Source organism: Megalopta genalis, chromosome 2, assembly GCF_051020955.1.
Source record: "Megalopta genalis isolate 19385.01 chromosome 2, iyMegGena1_principal, whole genome shotgun sequence".
In the NCBI taxonomy this organism is placed as follows: Eukaryota; Metazoa; Arthropoda; class Insecta; order Hymenoptera; family Halictidae; genus Megalopta; species Megalopta genalis.
In genome coordinates this window covers 3328673-3347829 of record NC_135014.1, presented here as the reverse complement: position 1 = coordinate 3347829, position 19157 = coordinate 3328673, and the positions used below count along the sequence as shown (strand labels likewise).

Here is a 19157-nt window from a genome sequence, read left to right as displayed (position 1 = left end):
TCACACAGCATGCAACCGCTAATTTCAACCTGTAAATATAAACTATCTTGTTTGTAATTAACATCATTATATGTATAGTTTTTCTTTACATTATATTATTCAGTTTCTGTAGTATATCACAAAATAGGTAATAACATACATTACATTAACGTACATTACATTTATATATAATATAACTATAAATAACTATAAATATATATAATATAATAATTATATATAACATAACGTACAATTACATTACATTAACATACGTTACATTAACCATAATGTACAATGATATAAATTCTACTAAATGCCATTGGACAGACTGTATAAATAAATTTGATTGAAAAGGAAAATATCTTCCTTTTGGACGAAAGTACTCGCACGTCGAGTTTGCCACGGGTTCGGAAAACAATCGAGATCCAGTTTGGCATTATCGACGTGCGGGAGCGAAAATTACAGGTTATTCGACGAAATGAAATAACGGGATAGTCTTCTCGGCAAACAGGAGCATGAAGCAGACACGACGCGAGCTGCAGCCTCTCGGCAAACGATTCGGAAAACTGGATCTCGATCGAGTTGGTAAAGTATACATCAACCGTTTCGAACTTCCTGCTTGGCGTGCTTGTACTTCGCCGTTGCAACCTCCTTCTTTTTTTCCAAAAGGGTTTTTTCACGATCCATCGCCGGCACCCTTCGACAAGTACACCGGAACAACTGTAAAGTTTCGGGAGGGCATCGAGAAGGGACGTCAACTGCACCCTGGCCCACCCACACCCTTATTCGAACAGAAATTCACGCGAATTTTCTACGGAGAGGCGTTGAATGAACCATGGCGATCGCAGCCGAAAGATCGGGTAATCGAGCGACACGATTTAGTGGAATTGCTGTCATGCGATTTCTTCGACTTCTGGCGCCGCTGGATCCGTCAAGCCGCGTTAACTGGAAACCATTCTTGATTTACACTTTCGCCATAAACTGCAGTGGAACATCTGCATCCTCTAGATTTTTAGATAAACAACAGTGATAAGATTAGATAAACAACGATTTGTAAGATCAAACACCGTGTACAGTTCATTTAGCAAATTCTTTTACAATTAATTGTTCTAAAATTGTTCTAAAATTATTCTAAAACTGTTCCAAAATTCTTCTAAACTTATTCTAAAATTATTCTAAAGTTATTCTGAAACTGTTTTAAAATTATTCTACAATTATTTTACAATTATTTGTAAATTATTATAAAATTATTTTAACATTCTTTTACAGTTATTGTAAAATTATTCTGGAATGACAATTCAATTTTGAACAAACATTATAATAATCTATGCTTTATACTCATATTACTACTATCTTAATCATCTAATTATCATATTAGTACTGATTGTTACATTCTATCTCCGTTCATCGTTATCTTCTTATTATTACTTTCCTATCTAACTATCTTTGTCTCATTTGCTCACTATTGTAACATTTTCTGTAACGAAGGATCCACGTCGTCGACACAATAAACATTACTATTATTAATATTATTTCTATTATTATTATTGTACAGTTTCTCGCATTTTAAAAATCTGCACTCGCAATAAATGCACAAAAATCCACAATCCACTGGTTACCTTTTCAAATCATTCTAGTGTCATAGTTCTGCAGATAATTCGCAATGAAATGATAGTGATGCTTTCAAAAGTTAGGCATAGCTTGTATCATTCGCAGAATTCCACGTATACCTGCGTAATCTAAAGAAAGAAAAATGCTTTTTCAGTTGCATTTACCGAGCTAAAGGAGTGTAGCTGATAGCACGACTGTTTCGCAGCTGAAACGCGAAGAGGCGAAAATCGCCGGCCGCTTGTTACCGCCGTCGCCGGCACAAAAGCACGCGACACCGGGCGATTATTATGGGTGTTTCGAGAAAATCAGTTACTTCAGTCCCGCTTTGAAAGAAGAGAGAAAGAAGCAACGCGTACCGGAGCTACCGAACGTGAAGATCAAGCCTAATCCACGAGGAGGACCAGGATACGCGGATATCGGCATGAGCCCTTACCCGACTTACTCCCACGAGCCGTATGATCGCGAAATAAGATTCAGAAAAGGTAAGGTGGATTTTCTTTTTCATGTTTCGCTATTGTAATAACGGAATCTTAGTCGACCCCGGAATCGGGTTCGTGAATATCATTGTTTCAGGAATTATTTTGCTCCGAGTATCTAAAACGAGATGCATGTATAGCATTCTGTGAACAGTCAGTTAGAATATCTAACGATCTTATGCATATCGTTAAGATCTGTTATTACTGGACAGTGAATATTTTGTACAAAATGATCCGAGTCAATTGTCAGAATCAGAAACGAAGTAAAATGGACTTCTTCCTCCTATAATATTCATAAATTAAAGATAATGTAGCAAAATTTGTATTGGGTTGGCAACTGAGTAATTGTCGATTTGTTTAATAAAATAGAAAATTTTTTTACTTGGAACGAAGTTTAATCTGTAATGTATTTTCCATTTTGTTCGACGACCTTTTGCCATCTCTCTGACAACTTGAAAATTCCACGCTCGTAGAAAGTCTGATCCTTTTCGGCCAAAAACTGAGTTAAGTGAGATTTTACAGCGTCATCGTCGTTCAAAGTTTTACCACGAAGGGAGTTGTCCAGGGATCGAAATAAGTGGTAATTCGATGGCGCGAGATCAGGTCTATATGGTGGGTGTAACATCAATTCTCAACCAATATCCATCAATTTTTGCCGAGTGGACAAAGACGTGTGCGGCCTAGCATTGTTCTGCTGGAAAATGACACCTTTACGATCGACCGATTCTGGTCGCATTTCCTTGACCGCTGCATTCAATTTGTCCAGTTGCTAACATTCACGGATAATAAAAAATAACATAATAATAATAATAATAATTTTATAATATAACATTTACGGATATCATAAAAATGGGAGTGAGAGACGTCTATAACTGAAATCGGCAATTACTTAGTTGCCAACCCAATAGATAAAACAATCTTGGTATTAAGCTTCAGTTTTGACTCTGATGTCGCTGAAATTATGAAGACTTTTTTTTTATAGAGAATGATTGAATTTTCTTATTCCAAGCATACATTGCAATAAAATTGGCGACAGGTTTAAATAAATCCATTTTACATCCGATATTTCACACTTGTTGTTTTCAAGCTACAATTATAAAAGCTCTTTCTTAGTTAATGTTTAAATACATTTTTTAACTGAAATCAGCAATTACTTAGTTGCCAACCCAATAGTTATCCTAATGTCTACATTATTTTGTATTTCACCCTATCTGCTTTTGTTGTAAACACATAAAATTCATAGCAAAATATGAGATTTTGCATAAAATTTCCTCAATTATCTCGCACAATAAGGACATACAAAGTTCTCGAACTTAATCAACAAAATTGTTCTAGACTGCGGATTTTATGCATTTATGATAAAACTGACTAACAGACACGAGACTGTAACGAGGTTCGAAGAATTTAACACTAGGTTTACGAATTTTTTAATTTACAATTATTGAGATACATTTATAAAGAATTAATTCAGTTTCGTTGGTCATATATTACGATAGAAGTCGCTAAAAACTTAAATAAATATAGTTTTGTTATTTTCATCAAGTACAACGAAACAGTCGTATTTGATGCTCTGTAAACCTAGTATTAAAGATGTTGTTACATTATTTCCGCCCAACAACAACTATTAAAAGAGAAGAAACTTATGTTTCTCACGAGCAATTTTTATTCCACACGAAACTTCACTTGTCTAACGATAAAAAGGAATTCCTCTTCATCGATAAATGTAAAATAGCATCAGCAAACAGCACGTACATATTCGTATAAAATGCAACAGTAAAATATTGCGAACGAACGGTAGGCAAACTTGTAATGAAAACTTGCACACCTTCGAAACAAAGTGGTGCCGACATCGTCGCGTCGCGCCGCGCCGCGTCCGCGTAAACAAGAAAACTACGAGCTCTGTACATCGTGCAGCCAGTTAGGTTCTAATTTTTGCATTTCACCAGCGTGTCCCTTATTTCTTGTTTTTTGTTCATTATCCCCATTCCGGGAACGGTAAACACGACAGACAATATTGCGAAGCAAAAAGGTATAATACAAAGTAGGCTCGGAGAGCGGAAGAAGATTGGAGTCTCCCTAACCGTCCCGCCCCGTTCCCGCTTCCTTTTTCGGTAGAATTTTGTTTCCCGGGGCCGACGCAAGTAATTACATTTTTGTCGTAAGGAACGCTCGGAAAATGAAAGCTCGTCCACGCTCGGACAGCTTTTTTCCCGCGGCGCGAATGTTAACCGCGTGTGCATGGTGTGCTCGCGCTTTCGAAACTTCGCTCGGGACGGATTTCAGCGGGGCGCGCTCGGTCCCTTGGGGAAAAAAACTAACGGAATTATGCGAACTATTTGGTTTTATTCGACCGGCTGTTACGAGGTAAACGCCTTAATTAGCAACGGTTATTCTGCAACGCTGGATGGAGACGCGGGGGAAATCGCGTTTTCTGGATTGATAAATACGCGGCTCCGCGAACAATGGAGAGAAGTTACTCAGCTCTTTGTTTATGAGCATCTTTTGTTCCAAGTAAATATTAACCAGGCCACACACACCGACCGGAAAAAACGTCGGGAGTGCGTGGATATTGATTCGTGCATTTTTAAGGAACCTAAATCGTGAATTTTGCAAACATGTTACGAGCCGTGCAGGTTCGTTTGCTCATTTGTGTATTTCGTTATTAAACACGTATGCGAACAATAAGCAATGATATGTATATATTTTTTATCTGCCTTTTAATTTAGCAAAAGATGCTACACAGTAATTCGTCCTCGCTGAATCTCTTCTCATGATCAATTCAATAACTATAAAAGAGGCAGAAAGAATGAGAAACATTGTGTATGATTTGTAGTACGAGTAGACTGCGGATTTGATGCATTTTGGACAAAATAATAACTAGGTCATATATAAAACTCTGAAAACGTTAAAAGAATTTCCGAATAACTTTCTATTACGTACAACCTATTAAGATGACTGAAAGAGGAAAGATACATTTATCGAACATACTGTAATTCTTACGATTAACGTAGACAGTTTTTATTTTGCATAAACATCCGCAGTCTCAACTATGAACATTCCATTTCGTTTTGTGCCTGGTTCTGCCGTTTAGAGAAACTTTAACAAAGATCTACTGTTAATGTTTTCATGCGCGCGACGTAATATTTTCGTTTTTCTCCAGGAAAACCTGTTGGTCGATTCCTGAGTGCCAGCGCGCCACTCGATTTTTTCCCACCGAATCCTTACGAGGATCAAGAGCCGGGTCTCTACTATATACCCCCGGATGAAGCTAAAACAACAATGCTGCCACCCGGTCGAATTTATGTCCCCTTCCCGAAGAAACCGGGCGGTAATCACTCGGGCTGTTTTGAAAAATTTCCGAGCTACTCCAGTGATCCTTACATCAAGGACAAGGAGAAGAAAAAGGAACTGGGTCCATTCCTCGCCGGCGCGCCAACCTCCCGATCGAAATACACTAATAGCACCATAAATTATGTCACCGCAATTTCCTGTAACGCGCAAAATTACCACGACTATCAGGCACGTGTTTATCCATTGGACAAATGAGACTCGTCACTGTTTCGTATACATTCGATAGAAAAAGTCTACCTATAGCTTTTAAAACGGCATAATTTTTTGTTTTAAATCGGACCAAACGACACGGTCTTTGTTGAGGGGTTAAAAGATCTAGTTCATTGGACAATGGGTAAACACATTTTTACATAACATGCAACTGGTTGGAGTGACAAAAAAATTAAAGAACGATGTTATATGCACGCTGAAAGTTTCGTCGACAAAGTTAAATGAGCCGTTTATTTTGAAAGTGGCATAAGTCACTTTTTCAAAAAAATCGAGTTAATGGTAACACTAATTACAATCGAACGGTATCTTTGCATTTTAAAAAAATTTGCAATCGATAAGTTGAGAACTATTGAGATTTGTTCGAGAGAAGTTTTGCTAATTAACGGTATAACAAACATGTTTATTTTGAAAGTGGGGTAAGTTGCTGTACTCGGGAAATCAATTGCGGGGCTTAGTGTAAAAGAAATAGAAACGTGTGATAAGTGTGTGCGAAGTATTGTTTCGAATTATTTTCAGTATTTTTAAAAAAGTTGTGATCACTGGACTTATTTTTATAAGTGCGAAAGAATAGTGCAGTTTTGTAAATTATATTATAGCGATGTGGCGGCTACCTCCAGACCCGCCAGCAGATGGCTATAAAATGTTTTATAAACTAACTTTAGATGAAAAAGATGAATTTTTAACTTTGGATTTGTCACCAAAAAGAGGAAGACCTAGGCGTTATTCACAAATAGAAATGGATCCGTTATACGCTGGATCTCGTCCTGTTTCTTCAGCAAAATACAAAGACACGATGGACTTGCTTAATTATATACCCCCAATATACCACAGTTATTTAAAAAATTTGAAACAAAACACGATTTCCGAGGACTTAATCGCTCCTATCGATGACGAAAATTAAATTGAACCGATGTATTTTCATATAAATTATTTATACTTATGTTTCAAAATGTACTAATTATTTTTGTATTTTATGAATATTAAAATAAAAAATACTTAAACCAAACCTTTATATTAAATATGTTCATGGTATAAATTATTATTATATATGTAATTTATTCAACAATTTTAGTAAATCACTGTCCTTTCGAAACATCACTTCGGTAAAATACGTCGGACAAAATTAATATATGTCAGTGATTTTTCTAAACTATTTATTTTGAAAGTGGCTCAAGTCACTTTACCGTAATGAAAAGTGGTGATTTTTTAATGTTTACACGAAATTATTTATACTGAGAAAAATATCAGTATCCTGAGATAACAAATACAAGTAAATCTTCTCGAAAGTTAGCATCCATATTTTTAAACATGTTAAAACGCAAACCTTTAAATATCTCGACTTAAAAACAGAGTGACTTATGCCACTTTCAAAATAAACGGCTCAATTGTTCACGCAGTTGCGACAGTAAACCACGTCGCGTTCCAAATGCGTTCTACACTATCGACATAAACTTTAACGAACGGGAAAACGGTAATGACCACAGGTATCTCTTGACGAAAGTGCTGCTCCTGCGCAGATACGCCGAACCGTTTCGAACTTGTTCAAACGCGACACTCGCAGGAAGATCATGTACCAACAACTTTAGACAGAACGTGCAATTTTGAACTGGAATCTCAAAGACAACGAACGTTTCCTGAAGCTGTAGCAGTCATCTTCGTGGCTATATTTCTATCGAAATTCAAGCTACCTTTGAATACCATGGGACGTTTTTTAACTTTTTTTATCTGAGGCTATAACGTAAGTTTAAAAAATGCCTTTTGTAGATCTCGGTAACTTATATGCGTGCTGAAAATTTGATCGAAATCGGTTAACCCATAATCGAACTGCAGGCGTTGAAGGATTTTAAAAATTGCAAATGTTTTTACTGTTTCGATAGAATTTTCATCACATATATAAATTACCGAGATCTAAAAAAGGCATTTTTTAAATTTTCATTATTGGCTCAGATAAAAAAGTTAAAAAATGAAGGTTTTCAATCTTTTCTTTTCATTTCAAGTAATAGCAAAATAAAAAAAAAGCATTTTAGGTATCGTCTAGTAGATTAGTCGCTCTGTCACCTAAAAAAAATCAAGTCATTTAGTTCAGTCTTGAAAAAGTTATTGCATTTTGAAAGGTGTACGAACACTTTTGTGGGCTACTGTACGCAGGGACAAAGATATATTAATTTTCTCATTTATTATATAATTTCATTATACATTATTATGTATATTTTACTACATATACACCTTATAATACAGTTACTTCATATACATACTGATATGCATGTAAAGCATTTCTAATTTTTCCATCCGACGTATTTTCACATTTTTCAAATTTATACCACATCCAAACGTAATTCGAACTTCGGGATGGATAGAAAAAAAAGTTCAACATCCACCATTAAAATCGAGACCAAAGCTTTTCTTTTTTATTCCAATTATGTCTACCACTCACACGACTGTAGACAAACTCAAAGAATAAAAAGCAGTGCGAAACTAAATGGTTCAATTTTTCTAACGAATATAAAAATTTTCCGAGCGAGTATTAGTTAGCAGAAGGTGGGTTACTATAACTTCTAATCGTTATTTTTTCAAAACTAATAGGACATTTGAGTAGCTTCCCTTGTTAGCGCTAAACCTAGTGTCGATGACCGGATTTTTATGCAAAATAAGAATTGTCCATATCAATCGTAAGAAATGTCGGTCAGGTGAATATGTCTTTTCTCTTATAATAACATTAGAAAGTTCTGGTTTCTTCAGAACTGCATAAAATCCGCGGTCTATTAATTTTAGTGTGCATTCACGAATTAGGAAATGAGAAATTTCAACTAATCAATGGAATTTCGTCGTCACGATTATCGGTCCATTGACGACGTCGCAGAAAAATCTCTGACGGCAAGTTCTCTGGAAACATTCGAATAGTTTCTCGTGGCCATGCGAAGACCAAACATTCGAGAAGCCCCGTTTCCAGGTGGCAACAATACTTGAGAACTCTCCAGGGGCGTTCGAGGAAAGAATAACTTTTGTTTCTGTTACAGGAGGAGCAGAGAGAGTCTCGGCCGTATTGCCTTCTGCGACCGTTTGTCGAACTTATGGCGTTAAGCATTTATGATACAGGTCGTGTAGCCTCTGACAGAAATATCAACGAGCGCTGTTTACACACTTGGATCTTGTGATCAAATCATTACTCAGCAGAACAATTGCAAATAAGAAAGGTGACGTTCAACGTGATAACACCTACAATTTTTTGCTTGTCCAGTTTGTAATTGTATCGGATAACAACTTTGCTCTAGTCGAGGCCGAAACGGATTACCTTGAAATAAATGTGTTCCAATGCGTGCTAGAGTGACTGGTTGCTATAATAAACGAGATTTTATTAGATCTGCTGGTAGGTTCCGTCTGTTTCCTAATTACCTGCATTTACCACGAGAAGAAGAAGAAGCAATAAATGTTTAGTGGTGTGCATATTAGTTCCGAGGAGTGTCTCAAAAATGTCTCGCAATCCGGAAATGGCGTGTTCCTCGGATCATTTGAAGCAACTTCTTCCTTTACAAAAATTTTCTCCGAGGAACCGTTAACGAGTTATTAACAAAAAACAGTGACCAATAAGAATCGAGTACGACTGCCGCGAGGCGGCCCGGCCAACCAGCGCACGAAGCCCAGTTCCGCTCATTGGCTCGGTCGCCTCGTGCCAGCCGAGCTCGCCTCTCATTGGTCACTGTTTTTCGTTAACAATTCGTTAACGGTGCCTCGGAGAACATTTTTGTAAAGGAAAAAGTTGCTTCAAATGACCCGAGGAACCCGCCACTTTCGGTTTGCGAGACATTTTTGGGACATCCTGTATATATGTACGATGTTAGGTGTCGGAAAAGGCAACGTAGAAAACGTAAAGGTCTATATCTGTGATTAGAAAATAGTAATTTGGACTTGAAATTTGTCATGAATATTTGAAATAATATTATATATTAATATATATAAATATAAATTAATATATATAAATAATATTATATATTAATATTGTTATTTAATATCCAATATATTGAATTAATAAAGGTGACATGATATTACAGTTTTCCGATAGGTTAAATTGATCATGCTAAATTCTAACTAGGTGTCGAGCAACTACAAAACCGTTTACGAAACTTAGAAGCGCAGAGGGTAAACCCCATTCAGGAAAGTCATCCGTAGTCTACATTCTACATTGATGTTCTGTAGACAACGTAGCAGTAGGTTTCATTCTAGTATCCAAGATCGGTAGGAGAAACGTTCAACGTGGCTCGACAAACAATTATTTCGGATTACATTCGACAGCTGGGATTTATCTATAAGTGTTACCGATGACTGCCGCAACATCAACAGCTCTCAGAACTTTCCTGTAGACCTATTAGAACGAATTAGTTCATTCTAGTGTACTGCACTGTGATCACGAGTTAGTTCGAATCGTAGAGAATTATACAACAAATAAATGAATATGCTTGAATTAGTTAATTCTAGATCGGTATCACGAAACGGCAAATAAGGGTGAAAAAAATATGTTGTTGTATGAATAATTGCAACGAACAGAGAAATCGAGGAACCATTTCTTTCTTATTCTAATACTTTTTTCTTTGTCTTATTGTCATCCTGTTATTTCAATTTAATAATTGTTCCTATGGATCAAATTGTTCAGGTTCTGAGATGTTATTAAAAATTAAAAAACTGTAATAATTTTCGTCGGTTAAAGAAAACATGTACGCATTTAGCTTACAATTATTTTAATGTTTGCCGCAAAATGTGAAGTTTAATGTAGTCTCTTGTTATCTATACCCGGAAGAAAATATGGTCGCTTCACCCGACGGACTGTCACAGTGACCTGTGCCTTCATTCTGCGTGAGCCGAACCAGACCATCCTTTCTCTCTCTCTCTCCCTCTCTCTCTCTCTCTCTCTCTCTCTCTCTCTCTCTCTCCCACACTGTCTCTCGAGTCATTTCCTCGATACTCGAACCTTTTTTAAAACTATGCAAAACTATGCTCTCATCCACGGAATTACCTTCTCGACACTACTGTTATAATATTCCAGTAATATGTTCTATTTTTAAATTAAATAATCTACTTCTTTTGTTACCATTAACCCTTAGCACTCCGAACCACTCTGGACGTTGGCTGCCAGCTACTCAGCGCCACTTGTCGGCAGAAACGGGCATTTAAAGACCCTCGTATTATTTAGTATGGTTTTGGAACTAACTAACATATTATAATGATATTGGACTTATATGAATTTGGCTGAAACCGAGAAATTTGCAAAACAATCAATATTTTATTTTTTATAATTTTGTCATTGTTTGTTTTATAATTTTCTTTTGTTGTTGTAATCGCTATCTATGCGAACTCTTTCTCTCGTCGCCTTGTTGCTTGGACGATATCACTATCGCTGCTATCAAAACGATGGACTAACTGTAGAAGAAAACCTTCTACATACCTGTAGTAACATTTCTGTGTAACATTTCTAACATATCTGTATAAACGTCTATCCGGAGCTCATCTTCGCTACTACTTGTGTCATGAGACTCATTCGTGTTTGAACGTTTTGCCATTTTTCTAATAAAAAATATGAATAAATACATAGGTTGAAAATTTCTAATTGTTATTACTAACTCACAAGATGATATTTACCAAAAATACTTTTACCAAACAATTTATTTACCGAGAGAAGAATCACTTTTCCGATTTTCTCACTCGTTAGATCTATCTATACCGCTCGATGCTTCAAACCAGACCGAGTTCAGCTTTGAAAATCTTTTCCTCCAGATTTTATGATTATAAATCTCACTATACAGTGCGTGCTATGTTCGCATACCGATCTTTCTTCTACAAACTTGCCTTATCGCTCTTTTCAAGTGGCGTCTTTGAAGTGCTCGGACCGTCGTGAGCACGCCTCTCACGTTCTCGTCAAAACCCGCTGGCATTTCTTGTATATATCTTAGTAATTTTCCTATATTTTGATTTGATTTCTTGTGCCATTTCAAGAGAAAACTTCAGGGAAACATGCACGTCTCAAAAAGTTGCGCTGAAATAACTCAATTCCCCGTAATCACTAATAAACTTGAATGTCCCACGAGAGGGGACAGCGGAGTGCAAAGGGTTAAAAAGTTAAGATCGAAACGCAACCAACGATGTACTATATTACGACCACGAAATGGCCTCGGGCCGAAAACTTTATAACTACATAATTGAGTAATTCATGAAGTTTAAGAAAAATGACGTGCCGAAATGAAATGAACACGTTGAACTTATTATTTATTACTTTAGTGCGTGCAGAATGTGTTGTCGCTGCTCAATAAATCTTGTCTCGATAAAAAACCTTCAGACATTATGACTGTACATTTTAACCTAGTAATCTCTTAATCGTTCCAAACACAAGATTATACTATACACATCTCTGTCGCCATAAATTAAAGCAAACGCGTGCAATCTTTTCTTCTGCTACAAGCGTAAAACCCAAACATTGTTCGCTTTCGCCATGATTCCGACAATTGCACGATTTTCCCAGCTGTACGGTGAAAAGAATGTGGCTTTCTTTGGCAGCCGGACGGATTTCGGGCCGCGAAAACTCGTGGACACGGGCGGCATTGTGGCCCGGTCCGACGGGACGGACAAAAAACAGGCACGGCTCGAACACAATGGCCCGGGGCTCGCACGAGACACGGTACTTTCAAAGCGAATAATCACTCCGCGACGACTCGAACTTAGTAATGAAATTCTAACAAACGTTCCGCGCCGCGGCGTCATTGCTGAACGGTCGCAATTAAACGTTTCTGGCAAACACCGCGCACCAAGAGGACAGCCTCGTTGAGTCACTTAAAGGCTTGCCACGCTGCTAAGGTCATTTGTATTTGACTGGCGGCAAGTAAGGCCGCGTAATTAACTGGTGGTTTTGCTTGCCGCGAGAAGAACCCACCGATTTCCTCTAACGAGCGACGGATTCTCGGGCCCGACAAGAACTTCGATAAAACGGCTGCCGCATGACTCGAAAACGAGACGGTATTATGCCAAATTTCGACCTTAGACACGGTACAGATCGATTTGAAGAATTGACAAGAATTGCCTGCGAATTGCCAGATAAACAACTGATTCAAATGAACGATTTAAATGAAGATATGAATTCTTATTGTTGGGTATGGTGCGCTTATTCTTCTGTCGTTTAGTGGAATTGTCCGAGCAGGTTGATAAAACGATTTTGAATGTTTGCATGCCAGGAGATGTGAAGCATTTTTTTGAACAGTGTTAGACATTGTTGGAATGTGGATTTTATGCATTTATGATAGAAGTGGATGTGCAAAATTTAAAGCAATCGATAGATTCAAAAAAACGACAAGGTATTAAACGTAGAATGATTAAAAGTTCAATGGTCAAACGAATGCTGAAGCAGAGTCATATTTTATCTGAAACAAAATTTCTTTACGTATGTGAGCCGTTTATTCTGAAAGTGGCATAAGTCACTTTGTTTTTAAGTCGAGATATTTAAGGGTATGCGTTCTAACATGTTTAAAAATATGGATGCTAACTTTCGAGAAGATTTACTTGTATTTATCTCAGGATACTGATATTTTTCTCAGTATAAATAATTTCGTGTAAACATTAAAAAATCACCACTTTTCATTACGGTAAAGTGACTTGAGCCACTTTCAAAATAAATAGTTTAGAAAAATCACTGACATATATTAATTTTGTCCGACGTATTTTACCGAAGTGATGTTTTGAAAGGAGAGTGATTTACTAAAATTGTTGAATAAATTATATATGTAATAATAATTTATACCATGAACATATTTAATATAAAGGTTTGATTTAAGTATTTTTTATTTTACTATTCATAAAATACAAAAATAATTAGTACATTTTGAAGCATAAGTATAAGTAATTTATATGAAAATACATCGGTTCAATTTAATTTTCGTCATCGATAGGAGTGATTAAGTCCTCGGAAATCGTGTTTTGTTTCAAATTTTTTAAATAACTGTGGTATATCGGGGGTATATAATTAAGCAAGTCCATCGTGTCTTTGTATTTTGCTGAAGAAACAGGACGGGATCCAGCGTATAACGGATCCATTTCTATTTGTGAATAACACCTAGGTCTTCCTCTTTTTGCTGACAAATCCAAAGTTAGAAATTCATCTTTTTCATCTAAAGTTAGTTTATAAAACATTTTATAGCCATCTGCTGGCGGGTCTGGAGGTAGCCGCCACATCGCGCAGAGGTCCGATTCTGTATCTATCAGATACTTCTCGTTACCTGTCCGCTCTAATATGAAATTGATCGCCGCATTTAGTGTGCCGCGTTTCCCGCACCGTATGTGCACGGCGGCCTGCATCTCGTAGATCTCTTCCCGAATGTCTGGTGGTACCAGCAGTGTTCCTTTTTCCTGGGCGACGCGCTCCGACGCCGATCTTTTGATTTCGAGCGCCCACGGTAATTGGGCTGGTACGATCTTTTCGGCGAACGCGATCGGCACAGTTCAGCTATCCGCATCTCCAATTGCTCCATTCTGTCGAGCAACCTTTCAATCGGATCCTTCCGCGCCGTCGAAACACTGGCCACCTGATTTTTGGCTGCTTCTTCCTGGAGCTGGTCCGCTATCTCTGCCACCTTGCCGAGCGGTAAGTAAGCCAGCGCATTGACGATGTTTTTCGTCATAGCTGGCAGCCTGCTGGCCCACAGTGTCCTCAGGGAACTGTCCGACACTATTTTCCCCGCCAGGAACTGCATACGCCGCAAGAGCTGGGACGGTGTGCGGACGCCGATTTCCTCCTGCTCTAGAAGTTGCAAGATCTTGCTTTTCGAGGCAGACAACCGTAGAATCAGCTCCCGTTTGAGCGTCTCGTACTTCTCGGTTTCCGGGGGCGCTGCGAAGATATCCTCCACTTCTGCTACATATTTTGTATCGAGCTGCGATACCACGTAGTAGAATTTGGTGGCATCTGCTGTGATGCCGTTTAGCGCGAATATTGCCTCGATCTGGAGGAACCAGAGCGCTGGTTGCTCCGGCCAGAACGTTGGTACAGGTATACTTTCGCGATAGACCTCCGGCATCGCGGCACTATCACGGTTTTGTTCGGTACTCATTTTACTTTGTCACTCGACTATTGTCTAGGCGCACTGCAATCACTATCACACAGCACAAGTATCACGTCGGCGGTCACCAATTTGGGTAGGATGGTTCGAAAGGACTACTATTTTTTATAAGTAATTGCCTAATACATGTTTGGATAGGATACTTCTAAATGACTTGCGTACTCGTTGTGCGTGTAGAATACCTCTTTATTTCTTCGCGGACTTTATCTTTCGACGAGACGCGGTGCAGTGACTGAGTATTCGTTTTTCACTCGCCGTTGGCCCTGGTAAAATTTTTGAACAACCCTGATTGGCTAACCCCACGCGTCGGGCCTTTCCAATCAGCGTTGTTCCTTTGCCCTTTTTACCGCCTGTCCCTTACGCTCTTCGCGTATTTTCGGAACGGCGTTTCCTTCGGGACACCCGCGTCGGACCACATGGCCCTTGGGTCGCTGGGTCCGCTTCGAATATCCTTCGGAAACTCTCCTAATTTATGACGGTCTCCGTTTGCTATTGAGGTATCTCTACAAAAACTCTATTGTGAACATGCGTTGTCAAGGTTTGGGACTTATTATGTCAAAAATAGCTTCTTCCAAGGAGAGTCGTAAATTACGCTGGTCGTTTGCACGAGGGCTAAAGTTTCCATTGTGCGCACGACTGGACGCTACAATTTCTTAAAATAAAATATTTTGTTGTATAGCAAACAGAAAACCGATAAACATTCGTCCGAAACAATTTTTTGCCAGATTAACAGAAGTATACGGAAAAAATGTGGGTAAAAGTTACTGAAAAATAATGTCCAGAAAAACTTCTCCTTGCTTATTCAGTAAACACTAACACGAAAACAATTCGAGTCAAGATAAACCCAGCTGAGGTGGTCTACGATTAAATACCATATTATCAAAATTAACACTTTGCACTCCGCTGTCCCCTCTCGTGGGACATTCAAGTTTATTAGTGATTACGGGGAATTCAGTTATTTCAGCGCAACTTTTTCAGACATGCATGTTTCCCTGAAGTTTTCTCTTGAAATGGCACAAGAAATCAAATCAAAATATAGTAAAATTACTATGATATATACAAGAAATGTCAGCGGGTTTTGACGAGAACGTGAGAGGCGTGCTCACAACGGTCCGAACACTTCAAAGACGCCACTTGAAAAGAGCGATAAGCCAAATTTGTAGAAGAAAGATCGGTATGCGAACATAGCACGCACTGCATAGTGAGGTTTATAATCATAAAATCTGGAGGAAAAGATTTTCAAAGCTGAACTCGGTCTGGTTTGAAGCGTCGAGCGTTATAGATAGATCTAACGAGTGAGAAAATCGGAAAAGTGATTCTTCTCTTGGTAAATAAATTGTTTGGTAAACGTTTTTTTGGTAAATATCATCTTGCGAGTTAGTAATAACAATTAGAAATTTTCAACCTATGTATTTATTCATATTTTTTATTAGAACAATGGCAAAACGTTCAAACACGAATGACTCTCATGACACAAGTAGTAGCGAAGATGAGCTCCGGATAGACGTTTATACAGATATGTTAGAAATGTTACACAGAAATGTTACTACAGATATGTAGAAGGTTTTCTTCTACAGTTAGTCTATCGTTTTGATAGCAGCGATAGTGATATCGTCCAAGCAACAAGGCGACGAGAGAAAGAGTTCGCATAGATAGCGATTACAACAACAAAAGAAAATTATAAAACAAACAATAACAAAATTATAAAAAATAAAATATTGATTTTTTTGTAAATTTCTCGGTTTCAGCCAAATTCATATAAGTCCAATATCATTATAACATGTTAGTTAGTTCTAAAACTATACTAAATAATACGAGGGTCTGCTGAAAAGTGGCGCCGAGTAGCTGCTAACCAACGTTCAGAATGGTGCGGAGTGCTAAGGGTTCAATGTTTGCCAAGCATTTGTCTACATCCTGAAGACGCGACGACAACGTCCACGTGCAATCTTGTCCAGTAGACACCGGGATCCCAGAAAAAGAAGGAACTGTATTAATCTCGCCGCGGCGCGGCGGTCTCGGTCCCACAGGCTCCTGTGCAGATAAATCTGCCCTCGAACGGCACGTAGCGAGAAGAGTGAAGATTTTACACCCCCTTTAATCCCATTCCACTTGCAATCACGGCGACCGCAGAGGGTCACAGAGCCGCGGGATCTCCTATAGCAGACAAAAAGAAGGAGCCCGCAAGCAGCCTTTCGCATCGAGCCGCAATAAGCGTTCCCGCTCCGGCAGGCCGGTGAAAAATTTTCAAGCGGGCGTCTGCTGGCAGACAAGAAATGGCGGCAGGTAGCTATGATTCCGGGAGATTTATTCCGAGGCTGAAGCCGGCCATTTCTCCGTGCCGTGTCGTTGCGCCGGTATTAAACATTCCAAGCATTGCGATACCTTCCACCCTTCTTCGACTCTCACTCTTTCTCTCTTCCTTCCTCTCTCTCTCTCTCTCTCTCACTCTCTCTCTCTGCCTTTCTCTGGCTCTCTCCTTCTTCGTCTCTTTCTCTTCCTTTCTCTGGATCTCACTCTCTCTTTTTCTCTTTTCCTCTGCATCTCTCTGTCTCTTTCTATCTCTGTTTTTCTCTTTATCTTCCTCACTCTTGCTCTCATTCTATTTTTCTCTTTGTCTCCATTTCTTTCTCAGTCTTACTTCCTTTTTCTCTCCACCTGCACAGTTCTTTCTCTCTCTCTCTCTCTTTCTCTCTCTTTCTCTCTCTCCATCTTTCTATATCATTTTATCAGTCTCTCTCTCCCTCTCTCTGCCAGAACTCCCGAAACCCTTCCCATGAAGTCTCGTGCACAGCAATAGGAGGTTTGGACCGGAATCAGAGACAGCCGCGCGATCAGCCACACACGCGAGGGCTGCCTCTTCAGAAGGCATCGAGAAAGAGGATCGAGAAAGGGAATCGATGGAGGGTGTGCCGAAGGCAAAGAGGATCGGGAAATATGCGACTTCGATGAATCCAGTGAAATCTTCCGAGCAGCTACGTTTATCGGGGAAAACTCTATTCTGGTATACCGGAAATGCTTCGCCAGCGCACCGTGAAAACGGGGACCCGGAAACGAGTATACTACGCTTTTTTCGTGGTTACTATGGATATTCTTAAATATTCTCATTCCGTGGATCGGGAGCTCTCACTAGATCCTTCGGGCTAAACTTCCCTCCTTGGTTGTGCGGTGATTAACCCTTAGCACTCCGAACCATTCTGGACGTTGGCTGCCAGCTACTCAGCGCCACTTGTCGGCAGAAACGGGCATTTAAAGACCCTCGTATTATTTAGTATGGTTTTGGAACTAACTAACATGTTATAATGATATTGGACTTATATGAATTTGGCTGAAACCGAGAAATTTGCAAAACAATCAATATTTTATTTTTTATAATTTTGTCATTGTTTGTTTTATAATTTTCTTTTGTTGTTGTAATCGCTATCTATGCGAACTCTTTCTCTCGTCGCCTTGTTGCTTGGACGATATCACTATCGCTGCTATCAAAACGATGGACTAACTGTAGAAGAAAACCTTCTACATATCTGTAGTAACATTTCTGTGTAACATTTCTAACATATCTGTATAAACGTCTATCTGGAGCTCATCTTCGCTACTACTTGTGTCATGAGACTCATTCGTGTTTGAACGATTTGCCATTTTTCTAATAAAAAATATGAATAAATACATAGGTTGAAAATTTCTAATTGTTATTACTAACCCACAAGATGATATTTACCAAATGAAACTTTTACCAAACAATTTATTTACCAAGAGAAGAATCACTTTTCCGATTTTCTCACTCGTTAGATCTATCTATATCGCTCGACGCTTCAAACCAGACTGAGTTCAGCTTTGAAAATCTTTTTCTCCAGATTTTATGATTATAAACCTCAGTATACAGTGCGTGCTAAGTTCGCATACCGATCTTTCTTCAAAAAACTTGCCTTATCGCTCTTTTCAAGTGGCGTCTTTGAAGTGCTCGGACCGTCGTGAGCACGCCTCTCACGTTCTCGTCAAAACCCGCTGACATTTCTTGTATATATCTTAGTAATTTTACTATATTTTGATTTGATTTCTTGTGCCATTTCAAGAGAAAACTTCAAGGAAACATGCATATGTCTGAAAAAGTTGCGCTGAAATAACTGAATTCCCTGTAATCACTAATAAACTTGAATGTCCCACGAGAGGGGACATCCGATTGATAATGCTAGAATTACGATGTCCCACGAGAGGGGACAGCGGAGTGCAAAGGGTTAAAACTTGTTTGTTGTTAATTATATTCCATGATGAAAAAAAAGTTTAGAAGACTTCGGTTCTGTTGTAATTTCGTCGTCGCATTTTGTCGTTTTTCTTATCTGCTGCAGTTTAGAACAGGTCAGTGAGATACATATGTCAGAGTAACAAAGAGATAGCTTGTAATTTAAAGTGTTTGGTAATTCTGTTTCTTGTGTAAAATTAC

General features: G+C 38.6%; 2 protein-coding genes across 2 annotated transcripts; one reads left to right on the top strand and one right to left on the bottom strand.

Annotated features, from left to right (window-relative positions):
• The first annotated feature begins 404 nt into the window (after positions 1–404).
• Positions 405–5821, top strand: LOC117217745 (cilia-and flagella-associated protein 96). The gene is made up of 4 exons (XM_076528588.1): positions 405–564; positions 649–839; positions 1796–2072; positions 5227–5821. Exons 1-4 carry the CDS (start codon positions 495–497, stop codon positions 5610–5612), a joined length of 924 nt encoding a protein of 307 aa, XP_076384703.1. The 5' UTR covers positions 405–494; the 3' UTR covers positions 5613–5821.
• An 8091-nt stretch (positions 5822–13912) lies between these two features.
• On the bottom strand, positions 13913–14710 carry LOC117217746 (uncharacterized). The gene has a single exon (XM_033465566.2). It carries the CDS (start codon positions 14708–14710, stop codon positions 13913–13915), a length of 798 nt encoding a protein of 265 aa, XP_033321457.2.
• Between the last annotated feature and the right edge of the window lie 4447 nt (positions 14711–19157).

What these genes read in the sequence shown, in the direction of transcription:
- LOC117217745 (XM_076528588.1), top strand. Translation starts at nt 495, where the DNA reads ATGAAGCAGACACGACGCGAGCTGCAGCCTCTCGGCAAACGATTCGGA. An exon ending in GATCGCAGCCGAAAGATCGG is followed by an intron (nt 840 to 1,795) that starts GTAATCGAGCGA and finishes ACTGTTTCGCAG; the next exon opens with CTGAAACGCGAAGAGGCGAA. An exon ending in CGAAATAAGATTCAGAAAAG is followed by an intron (nt 2,073 to 5,226) that starts GTAAGGTGGATT and finishes GTTTTTCTCCAG; the next exon opens with GAAAACCTGTTGGTCGATTC.
- LOC117217746 (XM_033465566.2), bottom strand. Translation starts at nt 14,710, where the DNA reads ATGAGTACCGAACAAAACCGTGATAGTGCCGCGATGCCGGAGGTCTAT.